This window comes from Myotis daubentonii, chromosome 8 (assembly GCF_963259705.1).
Source record: "Myotis daubentonii chromosome 8, mMyoDau2.1, whole genome shotgun sequence".
NCBI lineage: Eukaryota > Metazoa > Chordata > Mammalia > Chiroptera > Vespertilionidae > Myotis > Myotis daubentonii.
In genome coordinates this window covers 63,057,441-63,073,134 of record NC_081847.1, presented here as the reverse complement: position 1 = coordinate 63,073,134, position 15,694 = coordinate 63,057,441, and the positions used below count along the sequence as shown (strand labels likewise).

Below are 15,694 nucleotides of genomic sequence, written 5' to 3'. Positions count from 1 at the left end.
CACAGATTGGTTGCCTCCTGCACAAGCCCAGACCATGGCTGAGCTCAAACCTGCAACCCAGGTACATGCCCTTGACCAGGAATAGAACCCTGAACCCTCCACCCTCTGGTCCGTGGGCCAATGCTCCACCCCTGAACCAAACCAGCCAAGGGTGAAGATGTTAATTTTGATCACAGTTCAGGTGCTGCTTGATTTCTCCACTATACAACCATTGGTTTTTATCCTTTCCTCTCTTACATTGTCCTCTGGAGAAGACAATGTAAATATCCAGTTTTTCATAAAAAAATTCCACCTAGATTTATCTATTAGTGATTCCTGCCTAATCTCTATTTACCATAAAAGGTATACATGATCAGGTAGGGGCAGGGATTGAGTAAGAAGGGGCAGCATAAGAAAACAATAAAATAAAATAAAAAAAGAAACTTGCTGGAATGATATAGTCTGTATCTTTATAAGACTGAATTATATAGGTCTATGAATTCCTCAAAACTAAAAGAATGTTTTATTAAATAAAAAAATTAATTTCTCAAATATAAATATTACCTAAAAAATTCATACACAAAAATTGAACCTAGTTAATGAATAAAATGCATGCTAAAGTATTTAGAGGTCTGCAACTTATTTTGAAATGCATCAAAAATTAAGATGGATTAAATGGGGAACTTATATGCATACATGCATAGCCCACAGACACAGACAATAGTGTGGTGAAGGCCTGGGAGGGGTGGGTGCAGGGTGAAGGGGGTCAAAGGGAAAAAAAGGGGGAGAGCATCTATAATACTTTCAACAATAAAGATAAATTAACAAATAAAAAATAAATAAGATAGACTGAAGGGTAGAGAGAGATGTATGTGATAATGTAGTAAAGGAACTATAGCAAAAAGTTAACTGTAAAATGTAGTTGGTGGGTACATGGTGTTCACTGTACAATTCTTTGAACTTTGCAGTATTTTTGACCATTTTCATAATAAAACATTGGGATTTTAACTTCTGCATAACAAAGGACATCATCAATAGCATGAAAAGCAATGTACTGAATGGAACAAAGTATTTGCAAATCATATATATGATAAGGGGTTAATATCTAAAATATATAAAGAATTCATTCAACTCAACAGCAAACAAACAATTCAATTGAAAAATGGAGAGAGGATTTCAATGACTGAGAAACTGGCAGAGGATCGCAATAGACGTTTTTCCAAAGAAGACATACAGATGGCCAATGGGTACATAAAAGATGCTCTACATCATTAAGCACCAGGGAAATGCAAATCAAAACTACAATCAGATATTATCTCATACCTGTTAGAGTGACAATTATAAAAAAGACAAAAAATAACAAGTTGTGGTAAGAATGTGAAATAAAAGAAAACTGGTGCACTACTGATCAAAATTTAAACTGGTATAGCCATATAGAAAACAGCAATTTCGGTTATTTATCCAAAGAAACAAAAAACTAATTTAAAAAGATATATGCACCCACATATTCAGAACAGCATTATTTACAATAGCCAAGATATGATAAACAACCTAAGTATCCATAGATGAATGAATAGATAAGGTGTAGTATACAGTATATACACAATGGAATATATTCAGCCATGAAAGTTTGCCATTTGCAACAGCCTGAATGAACCTAGAGCAGGGGTGGGCAAACTTTTTGACTCGAGGGCCACAATGGGTTCTTAAACTGGACCTGAGGGCCGGAACAAAAAGCATGGATGGAGTGTTTGTGTGAACTAATATAAATTCAAAGTAAACATCATTACATAAAAGGGTACGGTTTTTTTTTTCAATAGTTTTATTCATTTCAAACCTGGCCCGCGGGTCGTAGTTTGCCCACGGCTGACCTAGCGGGTATTATTCTAAGTGAAATAAATCAGCCTGAGAAAGACAAATACTGTATATTCTAACTTATATGTGAAACCTAAAAACAAAAGTAAGCTCACAGTTACAGAGAACAGATTGGTGGTTGCTAGAGTTGAGGATGGTGGGAGTGAGCAAAACAGATGAAGAGCATCAAAGGTATAAACTTAAGTATAAAATAATTTATGGGGCAGTAATCTACAGCATAGTGACTACCATTAATACTGTATTGCATATTTGAAGGTTGCTAAGAGAATAGATCTTAAAAGTCCTCATCTCAAGGAAAAAGAAAATAATTTTAACTATGTATAATGATGGATGTTAACTAGACTTATTGTGGTGATCATTTCACAATATATGCAAATACAGAATCATTATGTTGTATACTTGAAACTAATGTAATGTTCACTTCTACCTCAATTAAGGAAAATAAGTACAGATGTTTATATCATAGACCTTTTTTGCCTCAAAACTATAGATGTCATTCTATTGCCTTTGGGCAGTGACTGAGATTAAATGAGTGTGGTTTGATTTTTATTCCCTTACATATAACAATATAATAGCAATATGACTCAACTGTTCCTATGAATTCTTTAGATATTTTGGACATATGGTCAATTATGAAACTCACTACATTCTTTTTAATGGATTTTTACCTGAAACATGGTGAACGTTTCTAGTCTGTACACAAAAGATTTTCTTCAATACAAGGAAGTTTTTTCTGTTATATTTTAAACTGTTTATGCTTTTTAAAAAAATTCTGAGTACACCAAAAGTTTTCTGAAATATTATTTTGGCTCTTCCTTTTAAAAACTGTGTTTGTGAAACTGTGCCCCTACCTTTAAACAATGACCAGAGTTCAACCACCTAAATGACAAAAGTTAAAAATGTAAAGACAATTCATTAATGCCAGGAAAAGACAGAAAGGGTTTGGTTAGTGTATCTCTAATTTATGAAAGAATGTAAAGAAATCAGAAGAGCAGTTGTGGTAGCTATTAATGGGGAAAGGTTCTACAATGGGCTTGAATATAATATCAGCAATTTATGGGAGGAAAATCATGAAAATAGGGCAATGGCATCATGACTCCATTTACACAGAGGACATGTAGCAAATAACTAGGTTACTAAATTCACCAGTCTTACTAGCTAGTTAGCATTATTCTAAGGTATTCAAACATTTTATGTACTATAAAGTAGAAGTAAAATGTCCTACTAAACATCATGTCAAACAAACAGTTGAATACAGATTATCTGAAACAAACCTGTGTAACTTTCATCATCATCAGATAAAGGCACCTCTCTTTTTAGTAGCAATTCCAACTCCTCTGTTTCTGCAACATCCACTGGACGCTCTCCGTGTTTATTAGCTTGAAATGGATTTCCACCATGACGAAGTAACAGTTTCACTATCTGAATTAAATAGTAGGAAGATTTAGTCACTTCATATTTTGTATCATTTTAACCATTCTCTTGATAACATTCATAACATCATTCTGCCTCATTTATTCTGCCTCCATTCCTTACAGTGTGTCTCTTCTAAATCATGATTACTCTCTTCAAGTTTCATTTTCATTGCCTTCCCCCATCTGATGATTATACCTGCTACAAAGAAATTTCCTCCTTAAAATTTCAACTGGGCAATTTTAGCAGTGAATCTCATCAGTTTCTTCCCTTTTCATCATGCATTCAATAAATTATTTATTGAGAACCTATTAACAAGTACTGCTCCAAGACTTATTGTGGTGATCATTTAACAATATATGCAAATACAGAATCATTATGTTGTATACTTGAAACTAAGATACATCAATAAGCAAGTATAACAAGTTTCTTGGCTTCATGGAACATATACAATTGACCCTTGAACAATGCAGGGATTAAGGGTGCCAGCCCTGCACAGCTGACAATCCACATATAACTTTTGACGCCCCAAATCCTGACTACTAATAGTGTACTGTTGATCAGAAGCTTTACCAATAATGATCAATTAACACATATTTTGTATATTACATACTGTATTCTTATCATACAGTAAGCCAGAAAAAATAAAATTTTATTAAGAATATCATAAGGATTGGTCAAGATTGGCAGTGAAAGAAAATGTGGTACTCATATCCTCCCACAACCTTATCAAAATTACTACTAAACTACTCAATAAGCAAGAACTACAAGTGCTCCTCTTTCAACCGGGAGTAAGACAGGGATGGGTGTCTGCTTTCATCACTCTTAACATAGCACTGGAAGTCCTAATCACAGTAAACAGATAAGAAGGAGAAACAAAGACATCCAAACTGGAAAGGAAGAAGTAAAACTGTCATTATTTGCAGATGATATGATACTATTAATAGAGAACTATAAAGATTCCATCAAAAAAGTACTGGAACTGACATATAGATCAAGATAACAGAACAGGGAGCCCAGATATAAACCAACGCCTTTATAGTCAATTATTATTTCACAAAGGAGGCAAAAACATACAATGGGCTAAAGATTTCAATAAATGGTGCTGGGAAAATGGGACAGATATATACAAAAAATAAAACTAGATCACCTTACACCACACACAAGAATAAACTCAAAATGGATTAAAAGTTAAATGTTTGACTTCAAACCATTAATATCCGACAAAACATAGGCAGGAAGTAAAATCTTCAACATTTCTCAGACAATATTTTTTTTCTGATATATCTCCTCTGGCAAGGGAAACAAAAGAAAAAATAAATGGAACTACATCAAACTAAAAAGTTTTCGCACAAAAAAGAAAGCCATCAACAAAATGAAAATACAGCCCACTAAATGGGAGAACATTATTTGCTTATACATCTGATAAGGGCTTGATATCCAAAATATAAAGAACTTATACAACTCAACACCAAAAAAAAGAAAACACCCCCAAAATAACCCAATTAAAAAATGGGCAGAGGACCTCAACAGACACTTCTTCAAAGAGGAGATATGGATGACCAGTAAACATACAAAAAGATGCTCAATGTTACAAAATGCAAAATAAAACCACAATGAGATAACACTTCACACCTGTCAGAATGGCTATCATCAATAAATCAACAAACAACAAGTGTTGCCCAGGATGTGCAGAAAAGGGAACTCTTATGCACTGTTGGTAGGAATGTAGACTAATGCAGCCACTGTAGAAAGCAGTATGAAGTTATGGCAAAAAATTAAAAAAGGAACTGCTTTATGACCCAGCAATTCCACTTCTGAAAATTCATATAAAGAAACCCGAATCAGGGGGAGAAACCAAGATGGCAGCTTAGGTTAACGCCGGAGATTGCTGCCTCGAACAACCACTTCAAAAAACAACTAAAAGACGTAACGGACATCATCCAGAACCACAGGAAGGCTGGCTGAGTGGAAATTCTACAACTAGGAGGAAAGAGAATATCATACCCAGACTCAGAGGAGGCGCAGTGCTGAAGTGAAATACTGAGGTGCGGAGTGCACGCGGAGCGGGCTGGAGGCAGAGGGCGCGGTTGTTGTTTTCAATCGGGACGGAGTTTCAGACTCTGAGCTCCAGATCCGGGCGAGTCTCTAGGGACCCAGACTCAAATGGGAGAAGCGGGACTGTCTGGCTTCGGTCGGAACTCTAAGGCAGCTTTCTCTCCGAGGTTTGCAGCGGTTGCTGGGACTCTGTGAGGCAGAGCCCCTAGGGACGGAACTGAGAGCAGCCATAACTGTTCGCTCCGGCCCACCCTGTAGATCCCCGGGGACCCGCCCCGCCCAAGCCCTGCGCAGAGCCATTTGCAGGATAGCCTCAGGCAAACGCTAGATTAGCACCGCCCTAGAGATCCAGCACAGAAGCTCTCCCACTGCAGACACAGCTGACTCTCATAGCCAGTTAGCCTGGAGGTCAAATCACCCCCCGTATTGCCGACAACAATCAAGGCTTAACTACAACAAGACTCCGCACAAAGACCACTAGGGGGTGCACCAAGAAAGCATAAAAAATGCGGAGACAAAGAAACAGGACAGAACTGTCAATGGAGGATATTGAGTTCAGAACCACACTTTTAAGGTCTCTTAAGAACTGTCTAGAAGCCGCCGATAAATGTAGTGAGATCCTCAAGAAATCTAATGAGACCCTCGATGTTATGATAAAGAACCAACTAGAAATTAAGCATACACGGACTGAAATAATGAATACTATACAGACTCCCAACAGCAGACCAGAGGAGCGCAAGAATCAAGGCAAAGATTTGAAATGCGAAGAAGCAAAAAACACCCAACCAGAAAAGCAAAATGAAAAAAGAATCCGAAAATACGAAGATAGTGTAAGGAGCCTCTGGGACAGCTTCAAGCGTACCAACATCCGAATTATAGGGGTGCCAGAAGATGAGAGAGAGCAAGATATTGAAAACCTATTTGAAGAAATAATGACAGAAAACTTCCCCCACCTGGTGAAAGAAATAGACTTACAGGTCCAGGAAGCGCAGAGAACCCCAAACAAAAGGAATCCAAAGAGGACCACACCAAGACACATCATAATTAAAATGCCAAGAGCAAAAAACAAAGAGAGAATCTTAAAAGCAACAAGAGAAAGAAACTCAGTTACCTACAAGGGAATACCCATACGACTGTCAGCTGATTTCTCAACAGAAACTTTGCAGGCCAGAAGGGAATGGCAAGAAATATTCAAAGTGATGAATCCAAGAACCTACAACCAAGATTACTTTATCCAGCAAAGCTATCATTCAGAACTGAAGGTCAGATAAAGAGCTTCACAGATAAGGAAAAGCTAAAGGAGTTCATCACCACCAAACCAGGATTATATGAAATGCTGAAAGGTATCCTTTAAGAAGAGGAAGAAGAAGAAAAAGGTAAAGATACAAATTATGAACAACAAACTTGCATCTATCAACAAGTGAATCTAACAATCAAGTGAAGAAATAATCTGGTGATCATAATAGAATCAGGGACATAGAAAGGGAATGGACTGACTATTCTTGGGGGGGAAAGGGGTGTGGGAGATGCGGGAAGAGACTGGACAAAAATGGTGCACCTAAGGATGAGGACAGTGGGTGGGGAGTGAGGGTGGAGGGTGGGGCGGGAACTGGGAAGAGGGGAGTTATGGGGGGAAAAAAGAGGAACAAATGTAATAATCTGAACAATAAAGATTTAAAATAAAATAAAATAAAATAAAATAAAGAAACTGGAATCAAACTCACACTAATTAGAAAGAAAATATACACCCCCATGTTCATTGCAGTTATTTACAATAGGCAAGATTTAGAAGCAGTCCAAGTGTTCATCAGCAGATGATGGGATAAAACAGCTATGATACATTTACACAATGGAATATTACTTGGCTATAAAAAAGAAGAAAAATTTATCCTTTACCATATAATTTCACTCATATAGAATCTAATGAACAAACTGAACTGACAAGCAAAACAGAGACACTCATAAATAGAGAAGAGTTGACAGCTCTGGGGTGAGGAGGCTTGGGGGGTAAAGGGACTGAGCAAAAAAGAAAAAAAAAGAGAAAGAGCTGCCCTGCTGGTGTGGCTAGGTAGTTGAGTGTCAACCCATGAACCAGGAGGTCAGGGTTCAATTCATGGTCAGGCCACATGCCTAGGCTCAATTCCCAGTGTGAGCGTGCAGGAGGCAGCCGACCAATCACTCTCTTTTATCTCTGATGTTTCTATCTCTCCCTCGTCCTTCTTCTCTAAAGTCAATAAAAACATATTTTTTTAAAAAAAGAAACCTATTTGAAAAAATAGTGATGGAAAACTTCCCTAACCTGGTGAAGGAAATAAACACACAAGTCCAAGAAGCACAAGAAGTCCAAAACAAGATGAATCCAAAGAGGCCCACACCAAGAATGGTTTAGCTTTGATATCAACATGCCAAAGGTTGAAAATGCAAATGAAACTTAAAACCAAGTATGGTTCATAATATTACAGCAAAACTACCAAACATGATGTTTAGAGATACCATTAGTTTGTGAGCATTTATAATGTTTGATTATAATATCATGTTATTAATATTATATAAATAAACCATCTGAAAAATAATGTCAGCTAAAATGCAGGCATAAATGTTATGTATACAGGAATCATTAAATATTAACAAGTCTAAAAAAAGATAGGCAGTATGACACTGTACAATTTTTATTGTAAGAAAAATCCACTTTAACCACTATATCTAGTTGTGTGGCGAATGGCCTGGAAATAAAATTTTGCCAACCTATATAATTAATTATCAAATTAAATAAATTTTATGTAAGTATAATATTAAACCGGACTACGATAGGAATTAACAGTTCAAAGGCAGATAAAAGGAAACATAAAATACAGATAAGCTGATTAAGGCAATGAGTGAAATATGACAGGAGATCGCATGACTAAGAAGGAAACGAAATTACTCTGGGTTGAATTTATATTTTGAAAATGAGTATTATTGATTTTTCTATCATACTTACATCTCTATGCCCACTACTAGCAGAATCATGGAGTGGAGTGTCATCATCTAATCCTTGTGTGTTAACATCTGCTCCAGCTGCTATAAGTATCTTAGCAACATCGTAATATCCAACATTGCAGGCTTCATGCAGTGGTGTCCAACCTAAAGTTAGAATACTAACTTAAGCATATAGTTCACTAAAATGCAGGAATAAATATATATATAGAGGGATCATTAAATATTAACAAGTCTAAAAAAAGATAGGGAGCATGACACTGTACAATTTTTATTGTAAATAACATCTACTTTAACCACTACATCTAGCTATTTGACAGATTGGCCTTGTAATAAAAATAATTACATAAGCATGTGTGACATACTGATTTTAAATGCACATACTACAGAAAGAAAAAGGAGTGACGAACAAGAAATAAATACCTGGGAACACAACTAATCTTACAGAAGGTTCATTCATGATAATATTATTTCCATTAAAGCTAAATTATTTGGCAAAATATTAAACATTTAAGCTTATCCAATAAATATAAACTTGCTAAAATTTATAATCAACTGACTATAGAAAAAAATAGAAAAAGAGGCAAAATATTAACCTTGTAAGGGTCTTTCATTCAGCAAAAAAAACCCCTTTGTTTTAAGGGCTTTCATCTGCTAAGTCAATACCATCTTTTCTGAATTCAATATTTATTTAAACTGGAATAAATTTATCATTTTAATGACTTTTATATTAAAATAAAGAATTTGTTCATGAAAGAAAAATTAGAAAACATAAGAATGAAAAGCACAACCCTAGCTGGTTTGGTTCAGTGGATACAGCGTCAGCCTACAGACTAAAGGGTCTCGGGTTTGATTCCTGGTCAAGGGCACATGCCTCGGTTGCAGGCTCCTTCCTGGCCCAGGCCTGGCTGGGGCTCATGCAGGAGGGCAACCAATCAATGTGTTTCTCTCACATCGATGTTTCTGTCTTTCCCTCTCCCTTCACTCTCTCTAAAAATCAATGGAAAAATATCCTAGGGTGAGGATTTAAAAGAAACAAAAATCTACAAAGCACAAAATAAGCATTACCCATAATTCCAACACCTAGATACAATAATTTAAATAATTTAACATAAATCCTACTAGATTCTCTCCCTCTCATATCTATAATTTTAAAACAAAACTTGGAAGATTGTTTAACCTGCTTCTTTTACTTACTACAATGAAAATATCCCCCATGTCACTTTTCTACAATATAGTATCACATTGATTGAACATGCCATAATTTGTTTAAACAAGTACCTATTGCTGGACATTTAAATTATTTCTAATTTTTAAAAATTTGAAACAATGCTGCAACAAATAACCAAACAACTGAATCTTTATGCACATTCATAATTATACATTTAAGATAAATGCTAGGAAGTGAATTGTTAGACCAAAAAAAAAGTACAAATTTTTGGTTTCCGATAGATAATATCAAGTTTAAGTTCATTCTTTAAAGTTGATATTTTATATCACCCTTCCCCTAATTCACACCCAATAGAGAAATAAATTCCAGATGTATTGTAGTAGGGCTATGTGTAAAAGCAAAACAAAAATAAAATTTGGATAAAAAGAAAATATAAGGGTATGGTTTTATGATTTAGGGGCAGAAAGGGCTACCTTAAATAAAATACCAAAGAACCCAAAAATGAAAACAATAACTTATATGATTACATTAAAAACTTTAGTACAATAACACTGTAATGAAAATTCAAACATGGCTACAGAAAGTAAAAACCTTTACATATTCAATCATTAAAATCTACACTAAAATAAAGGGCTCTGACATATTAATACTACCAAACGTAAGAAAAATGGGCAAAGAACTGAATCTCACAATCACAGAATACAAGATATATTCACTGTCATTACTGATTAAGAAAGTCCAAATTAAAGATATTTTTTTCAATTGCCAGAGTGCTAATAATTAAATCTATAATATCCACTTTTAGTGAAGATGTGAAGAAAAGAGCTCTTTCTATAGTACTCTTGATGGTAGGGTAAACTGATAAAAGATTTTTCTGGAGGGTCATGTGCCTGTATTTCAAATATTTTAAAATATGCATTCCCTTTGATTCAACGGTTTTCCTTCTAACTGGAATACTGACAATCCTTCCACCATAACTATACACAAAGATATTTCTACAAATGTTCACTAAAGTATTGTCCCTAGAATCTATACTATACAATACCATACAGTTGTTCAAATGAATGAAGTAGAACTATCTGTATGTACTGACAGAAATATCTGTAACGCATTAAGTAAAAAAAGGCAGGTTGTAGAACTGAAGGCTGATAGATATATTTGAGTAACTAAAATAAAACACCACTGCCCTGATCAGTGTGGCTTAGTTGGTTGGAGCATCAACCCAAACAACGAAAGGTCTTGGGTTTGATTCCCAGTCAAGGCACAAAACCCAGGTTGCAAGTTTGATCCCTGGTCAGGTTTCTCTCTTTCTCTTTCTCTCAAATCAAGAAAAACCTAACCTTTGAGGATTAAAAAATAAAAAATAAAACACCACCACACCTCTTTATAGTCCTTTATGTTCAAGTTAATATCTTGAAAGACTTATAAATTAACTACTATGAAAACATTATATAACTCCAATTCACCTAGAATAAAACCTAAATAAGATTTTAAAATGTTATAATCTGTCAACTAAAAAAAAATTTAACATTTAAAAATCTGAGTAATTATTGACATGGAATTGTAGTAAAGATCAGGGTTTTATGTACATAATCCAAAACAGTTCTGTAATAAAGTAAGGTTTTAGAATTCTTTTTTTTTTTAACAAGAAGAATAAAAAAATGTAGATTAAATTGTATTCAAAACCTGTTTAGATAAATTTTAAATTTTAGCTCCTGATAATTAGTATTTAATTACAAGTCTTACCTGCAAAATCTTTCACATTCACATTTGCTCCTAAACTTATTAATTCTTTGACTTGTTTTACATCTCCTCGAATAGCTGCCATGTGTAAAGGCGTTTCACCACGTTCATTTCGTTTATTAACTTTATCTTTTTGTCGAGATGAGGAACTGGGAGTTTTCTTTTGGGCTGGTGTTGTTTGTGATGGATGATTTGGTGTGGAATCTATAAGAAAGGAGAAAGTTAAAAGTTCTAGGCTAAATATTTTGTATATTCATTTAAAGGCTTTTATAGATAATGTGCTAATTTCTGGAACAGGAAGAATATCTTCTCACCTTCACAATCCAAAACTTGACTTGGATTTTACCCAAATACGTGGAGTAGATTTTCCTTTAGGGTTATCAAATATTGCATGAACCAATTTAGAAAAAAATATTTTATTCATTCTATTCATAAAATTGGTCTAAAATGAATAATAAAGCATCAGGTATGCATACTAAAAGTGTTTGTTCAATGAATAATTTGATAAAACTGCTATTATTCTAAGACCTAGATGAAATGACATTAAGACTAGAGACACACCTCTGACTCAGACAAAGCATTGGAGTTGTACTTGGATATTAAGTGCAAACTAAGGTTGTGACGATTTTAGTATGAAAATGAAATTTAACAACTATAAGAAATAAGAAGAGGCTGGGGAAAGGCCTTTAAAGAGAAAAAAAAGTGCTTTGCTATGATTCCCATCTTTTGATTTGTTTCAGTTTCTCTATCACAAACAAGAATGGTAAACTAGATGATGTCCAATGTCCTCTCCTCCACATTTCATAACTATTGGGAGGGAAAAACAAAAACCAGTTTCTTAATCAGTTAAGGATTCAAGACGTATGTATAATATTAATAATTAATTCTAAAATTTACAACTATTTAAAAGAAACAACTGCTCTAAGAGAAAAGTCCATGGAAAATTATTTTCTAGTGCAGTTAGAGCACTAACGTAACATCATCCTTTTCTCAATAAGAAAAAAGGTTAAAGTTTACCTTTTGACTTTTAAAGTATATTTTGTCATTATAAGCTTCCTATCTGTATCTATAACATACTCGCCATAAGAGCAAGGACTTTGTCTATCTTATTTATCACTACATCTTGATGTCTTAGACTCCTTGGTACATGGTACTCATGCAATATTTGCAGAATGAATAAATGTATTTTATAATTTTTATAGTCACGTTATTTATTAAGAAAACTAATTGTTGAACTTCCTAAAAACAAAAGAACATACTTTTTAATTCATACAACTTGCAAGGAATTTATATAAAATATTGTTAGCCATACCAAAACACATACAAGTAGTACTATCCATAATGGCAAGCAGGTTAAACATAACAAAAAAATGGAAAATTAATTATGAAACAGATAAAACAATGAACAATATATCAATATGCTGTTGGCAAATAGTTTGATATTTCTAAAGCTTTTCACTCTAATTCTATATTCTATAAATATAAAAGCCTAAGCACCCGTTATGACCGAACGACAAGTTGACTAGTCGCTATGATGCACACTGACCACCAGGGGGCAAATGCACGACACAGGAGCTGCCTACTGGTGGTCAGTGCGCTCCCACAGCCAGCCACCCGTGGCACCTCCCCCCAGCTGGCCAACCTCTCATGGCCCTTTCCCCCGCCCCCCACACCCCCTGCTGGCCAACCTCATATGGCCTCCCCCCCACCCCGTTAGGCCCCGATTGGAGGGCTGGCTGGCTAACCTTCCGGGGTCCCTCCCCCTGGCTGGCTGGCCCCCCCCCCCCCGATAGGCCTTGATCGCCAGCCAAGCCAAGGGGCCCCACCCGTGCACATATTCATGCACCGGGCCTCTAGTATATTAATAAGTTGACTAAGATATTTCCTTGAATAAAAAGAACCTATTGCAGAACAGTATTAAAAAATGATCTTATTTATAGTTAAAAACAATCTATAACAAAAGATGTAATATATTTACATGCTTATGGCTAGTACATTTCTAGAAGAAACTGATAATAGTCATTGTCTGTCAAGATAGGAGGCTATTAAGATAAGGAAGGACTTTAACTTAATGCCTTATTGCATTAACTTTTAAATTTATTTTAAGGATAGAAGTTCATGCTATAAAAAAATCAGTTTTAAAAATTAAAAGTATTTCCATCTATTATATCTGATTCAAAGTCAATATTTTACAGAAACATTTCAAGTTTTAACATTGTAAAAAATCCTTAACTTGGCTACATTCTTTACCAAGGTAGGGGTGGAAAGGTGGGACAATAACCAAAACCTGTTCTACTTAAAATGGCAGAAAGCCCTAACATTTTTATTAGTGAAAGATATTAGGTACACACATGCTTTGATACACAAACTCTAGAAATTTTAGCATGCTGTCTCAGTTTTTAAAAAAAGAGCCAATACAGGAAAAGTTCACTGGAAAAATTGTGTCTTTTTCAGTGCACTTCAACAGGGTCTGTTATGTTACCCAAAGTCTTATGCAAAGATGCCTTGAATTTAGAGCTAAAATAATTTTTTTTCTATAGACAAAAGAGATTTACTTTCTTGTATCACTCAATGAGAATTATACAACTCAAAACTTTTCTTTTGTGTTGTTAGCTGCCAGAATGCACAGCAAAATTCAATGCTCAAAGTAATAACTATCTGAGTTCCAGCTATCTGAGTTCCTTTTTAAATCAACAGGTTGATTTGTTTGTTCCATTTTGCTTTGGTTCTGCTGGTAAGCCATTTTCAATTATTTCTGGGGGACACAGTACATGAAAAAACACACACACTTCCTTAACTGGAAGTGTGAAATGAAATATGAGATAAATTTATACAACATACTGCAAATATTTTTTCTTTTATAATTACCTAGATCTTAAACAATAACAATAAAACATGAATTAAACTCTTACTCCTAAAAGTAATAATATGATAAGATCATCAGTTTATCACCAGGATGCTAGTGAACTGAAAAGTAAACTATAAACCTAGGAGCAGCTTTATAGAAACAGGAGTAAAGAAATTCTTCAGTGAGATAAAAGCACCCAGTTCAGCAACAGATTTCTCAAGCTGACTGACCAATTTCTAAATTGCTCATTTTAATTGATAAGTATTTACTGAGTGTCCACTAATGCAATGATCCCTGCTCTTGCATAGTTTCTCATCTAGTGGAGGATACAGACAATAAACAATTGTCACACAAATAAATGTAGTTACAAACTTATGTTACAAGAAATTCTGACTAAATCTAGGAAAAAAAATTTAAAGTAGTTAAAAATAACTGTTAAGACAAGGCTGGATTTGGAGGAAAACTAAGAGTAAACATGAACTCAGTGATGGTAAATTTCACCTGGACTGTTGTCTCTTGCTGTCATCTGCATAAGAAGTGCCATCTGCTTTCGCTCTGAGAGTGGATAACCAAAAAGAATGCTAACTGGTGTGGACTTCTTATTTCCAGCTTCCTTTTTTGTTTTCTTCTTTTCTGGACCTTCTTTCTCTGGAATTATTAATAAGTATATAAGAATTTGAAACAAATGTAAGCACTCAAAAGCAAAACTCAGGGGGGGGGGGGATGGGGGACATCTGTAATACTTTCAACAATAAAGATAAAAAAAGCAAAACATGACTTTTTAAAAATAGATGTTATACATGTATATGGGAACGTGTGTATGAACCAACAATAGGCAGACGAAAGAGTACCATACTTTTATTATATTATACAATCAATTTTCTTACTGAATGTTTTTAAAAATGTTATTAATTCTATTGTTTTTCAGAGAACTAATAACATTTGTAAATTTACTCCAAGTAAAATTTGTATTTAATGATTTGTTCTATTAAAATTTAACTTCAACAACATTTCAAACATTCCTTAGTGTTACATCTTTGAAACTTCTCTTTCACTCACTATAATTTAACACTTTAATTATTGGGAAGTCTACATAGCAATGCTCCTTCAAATTACTTCCTGAATTTCACTAATGATTTATACAATCTTCTAAAAAGATAAGTACATGAGACAAGTCTCATCACACAGACCTATTATTGATTTAAGAAACAATGATTCACTTTATTCCAGTCATAGGAAAGTTGAACAAGAAATATTAAAGTTAAACATGAACAAATTAAAGATTCTGTGTATATGTGTGTGTGTGTGTGTGGCGGGGGGGTTAAGAGAGATCTGGCAAAAACTCAAAAATGTCTAAAGATTTTTCAAAGCAGCTCAGTGGATAGAACGTCAGCCTGCAGACTCAAGATTTTTCAAAGCAATTTGATCTGTCTTAAGTTAGCGCTAAACTTAGCTATTTGGGAAATTCTTTGGCAATACAGACAGTATACCCCAATAATTAAGATGTGAGAAAAATCAGATGGAACTGGATTCTACAGGTCAAAGAGATACAGATGTCTGTTTTTTTTTTTTGTTTGTTTGTTTTTTGGACTTCTCTGGGAGTTAATTCAGGAGGTCCTAAAAGAGCTAAT

The 15,694-nt window shown here is 34.6% G+C and overlaps 1 protein-coding gene across 9 annotated transcripts in view; it reads right to left on the bottom strand.

Annotated features, from left to right (window-relative positions):
- Window positions 1-15,694, bottom strand: part of ANKRD12 (ankyrin repeat domain 12) — a 111,137-nt gene that overhangs the window by 47,991 nt on the left and 47,452 nt on the right. For 4 of the 9 annotated variants that reach the window (XM_059706610.1, XM_059706613.1, XM_059706611.1 and 1 more), the window contains 4 exons: window positions 14,565-14,711; window positions 11,219-11,419; window positions 8,306-8,448; window positions 3,129-3,276 (listed from right to left, as the gene is read on the bottom strand). In XM_059706610.1, the coding sequence (XP_059562593.1) occupies window positions 3,129-3,276; window positions 8,306-8,448; window positions 11,219-11,419; window positions 14,565-14,711 (639 nt within the window). Of the gene's footprint in view, window positions 1-2,705; window positions 2,734-3,128; window positions 3,277-8,305; window positions 8,449-11,218; window positions 11,420-11,529; window positions 11,669-14,564; window positions 14,712-15,694 lie in introns of those variants that run through there. The other 5 variants (XM_059706617.1, XM_059706615.1, XM_059706619.1 and 2 more) reach the window with 5 other exon arrangements.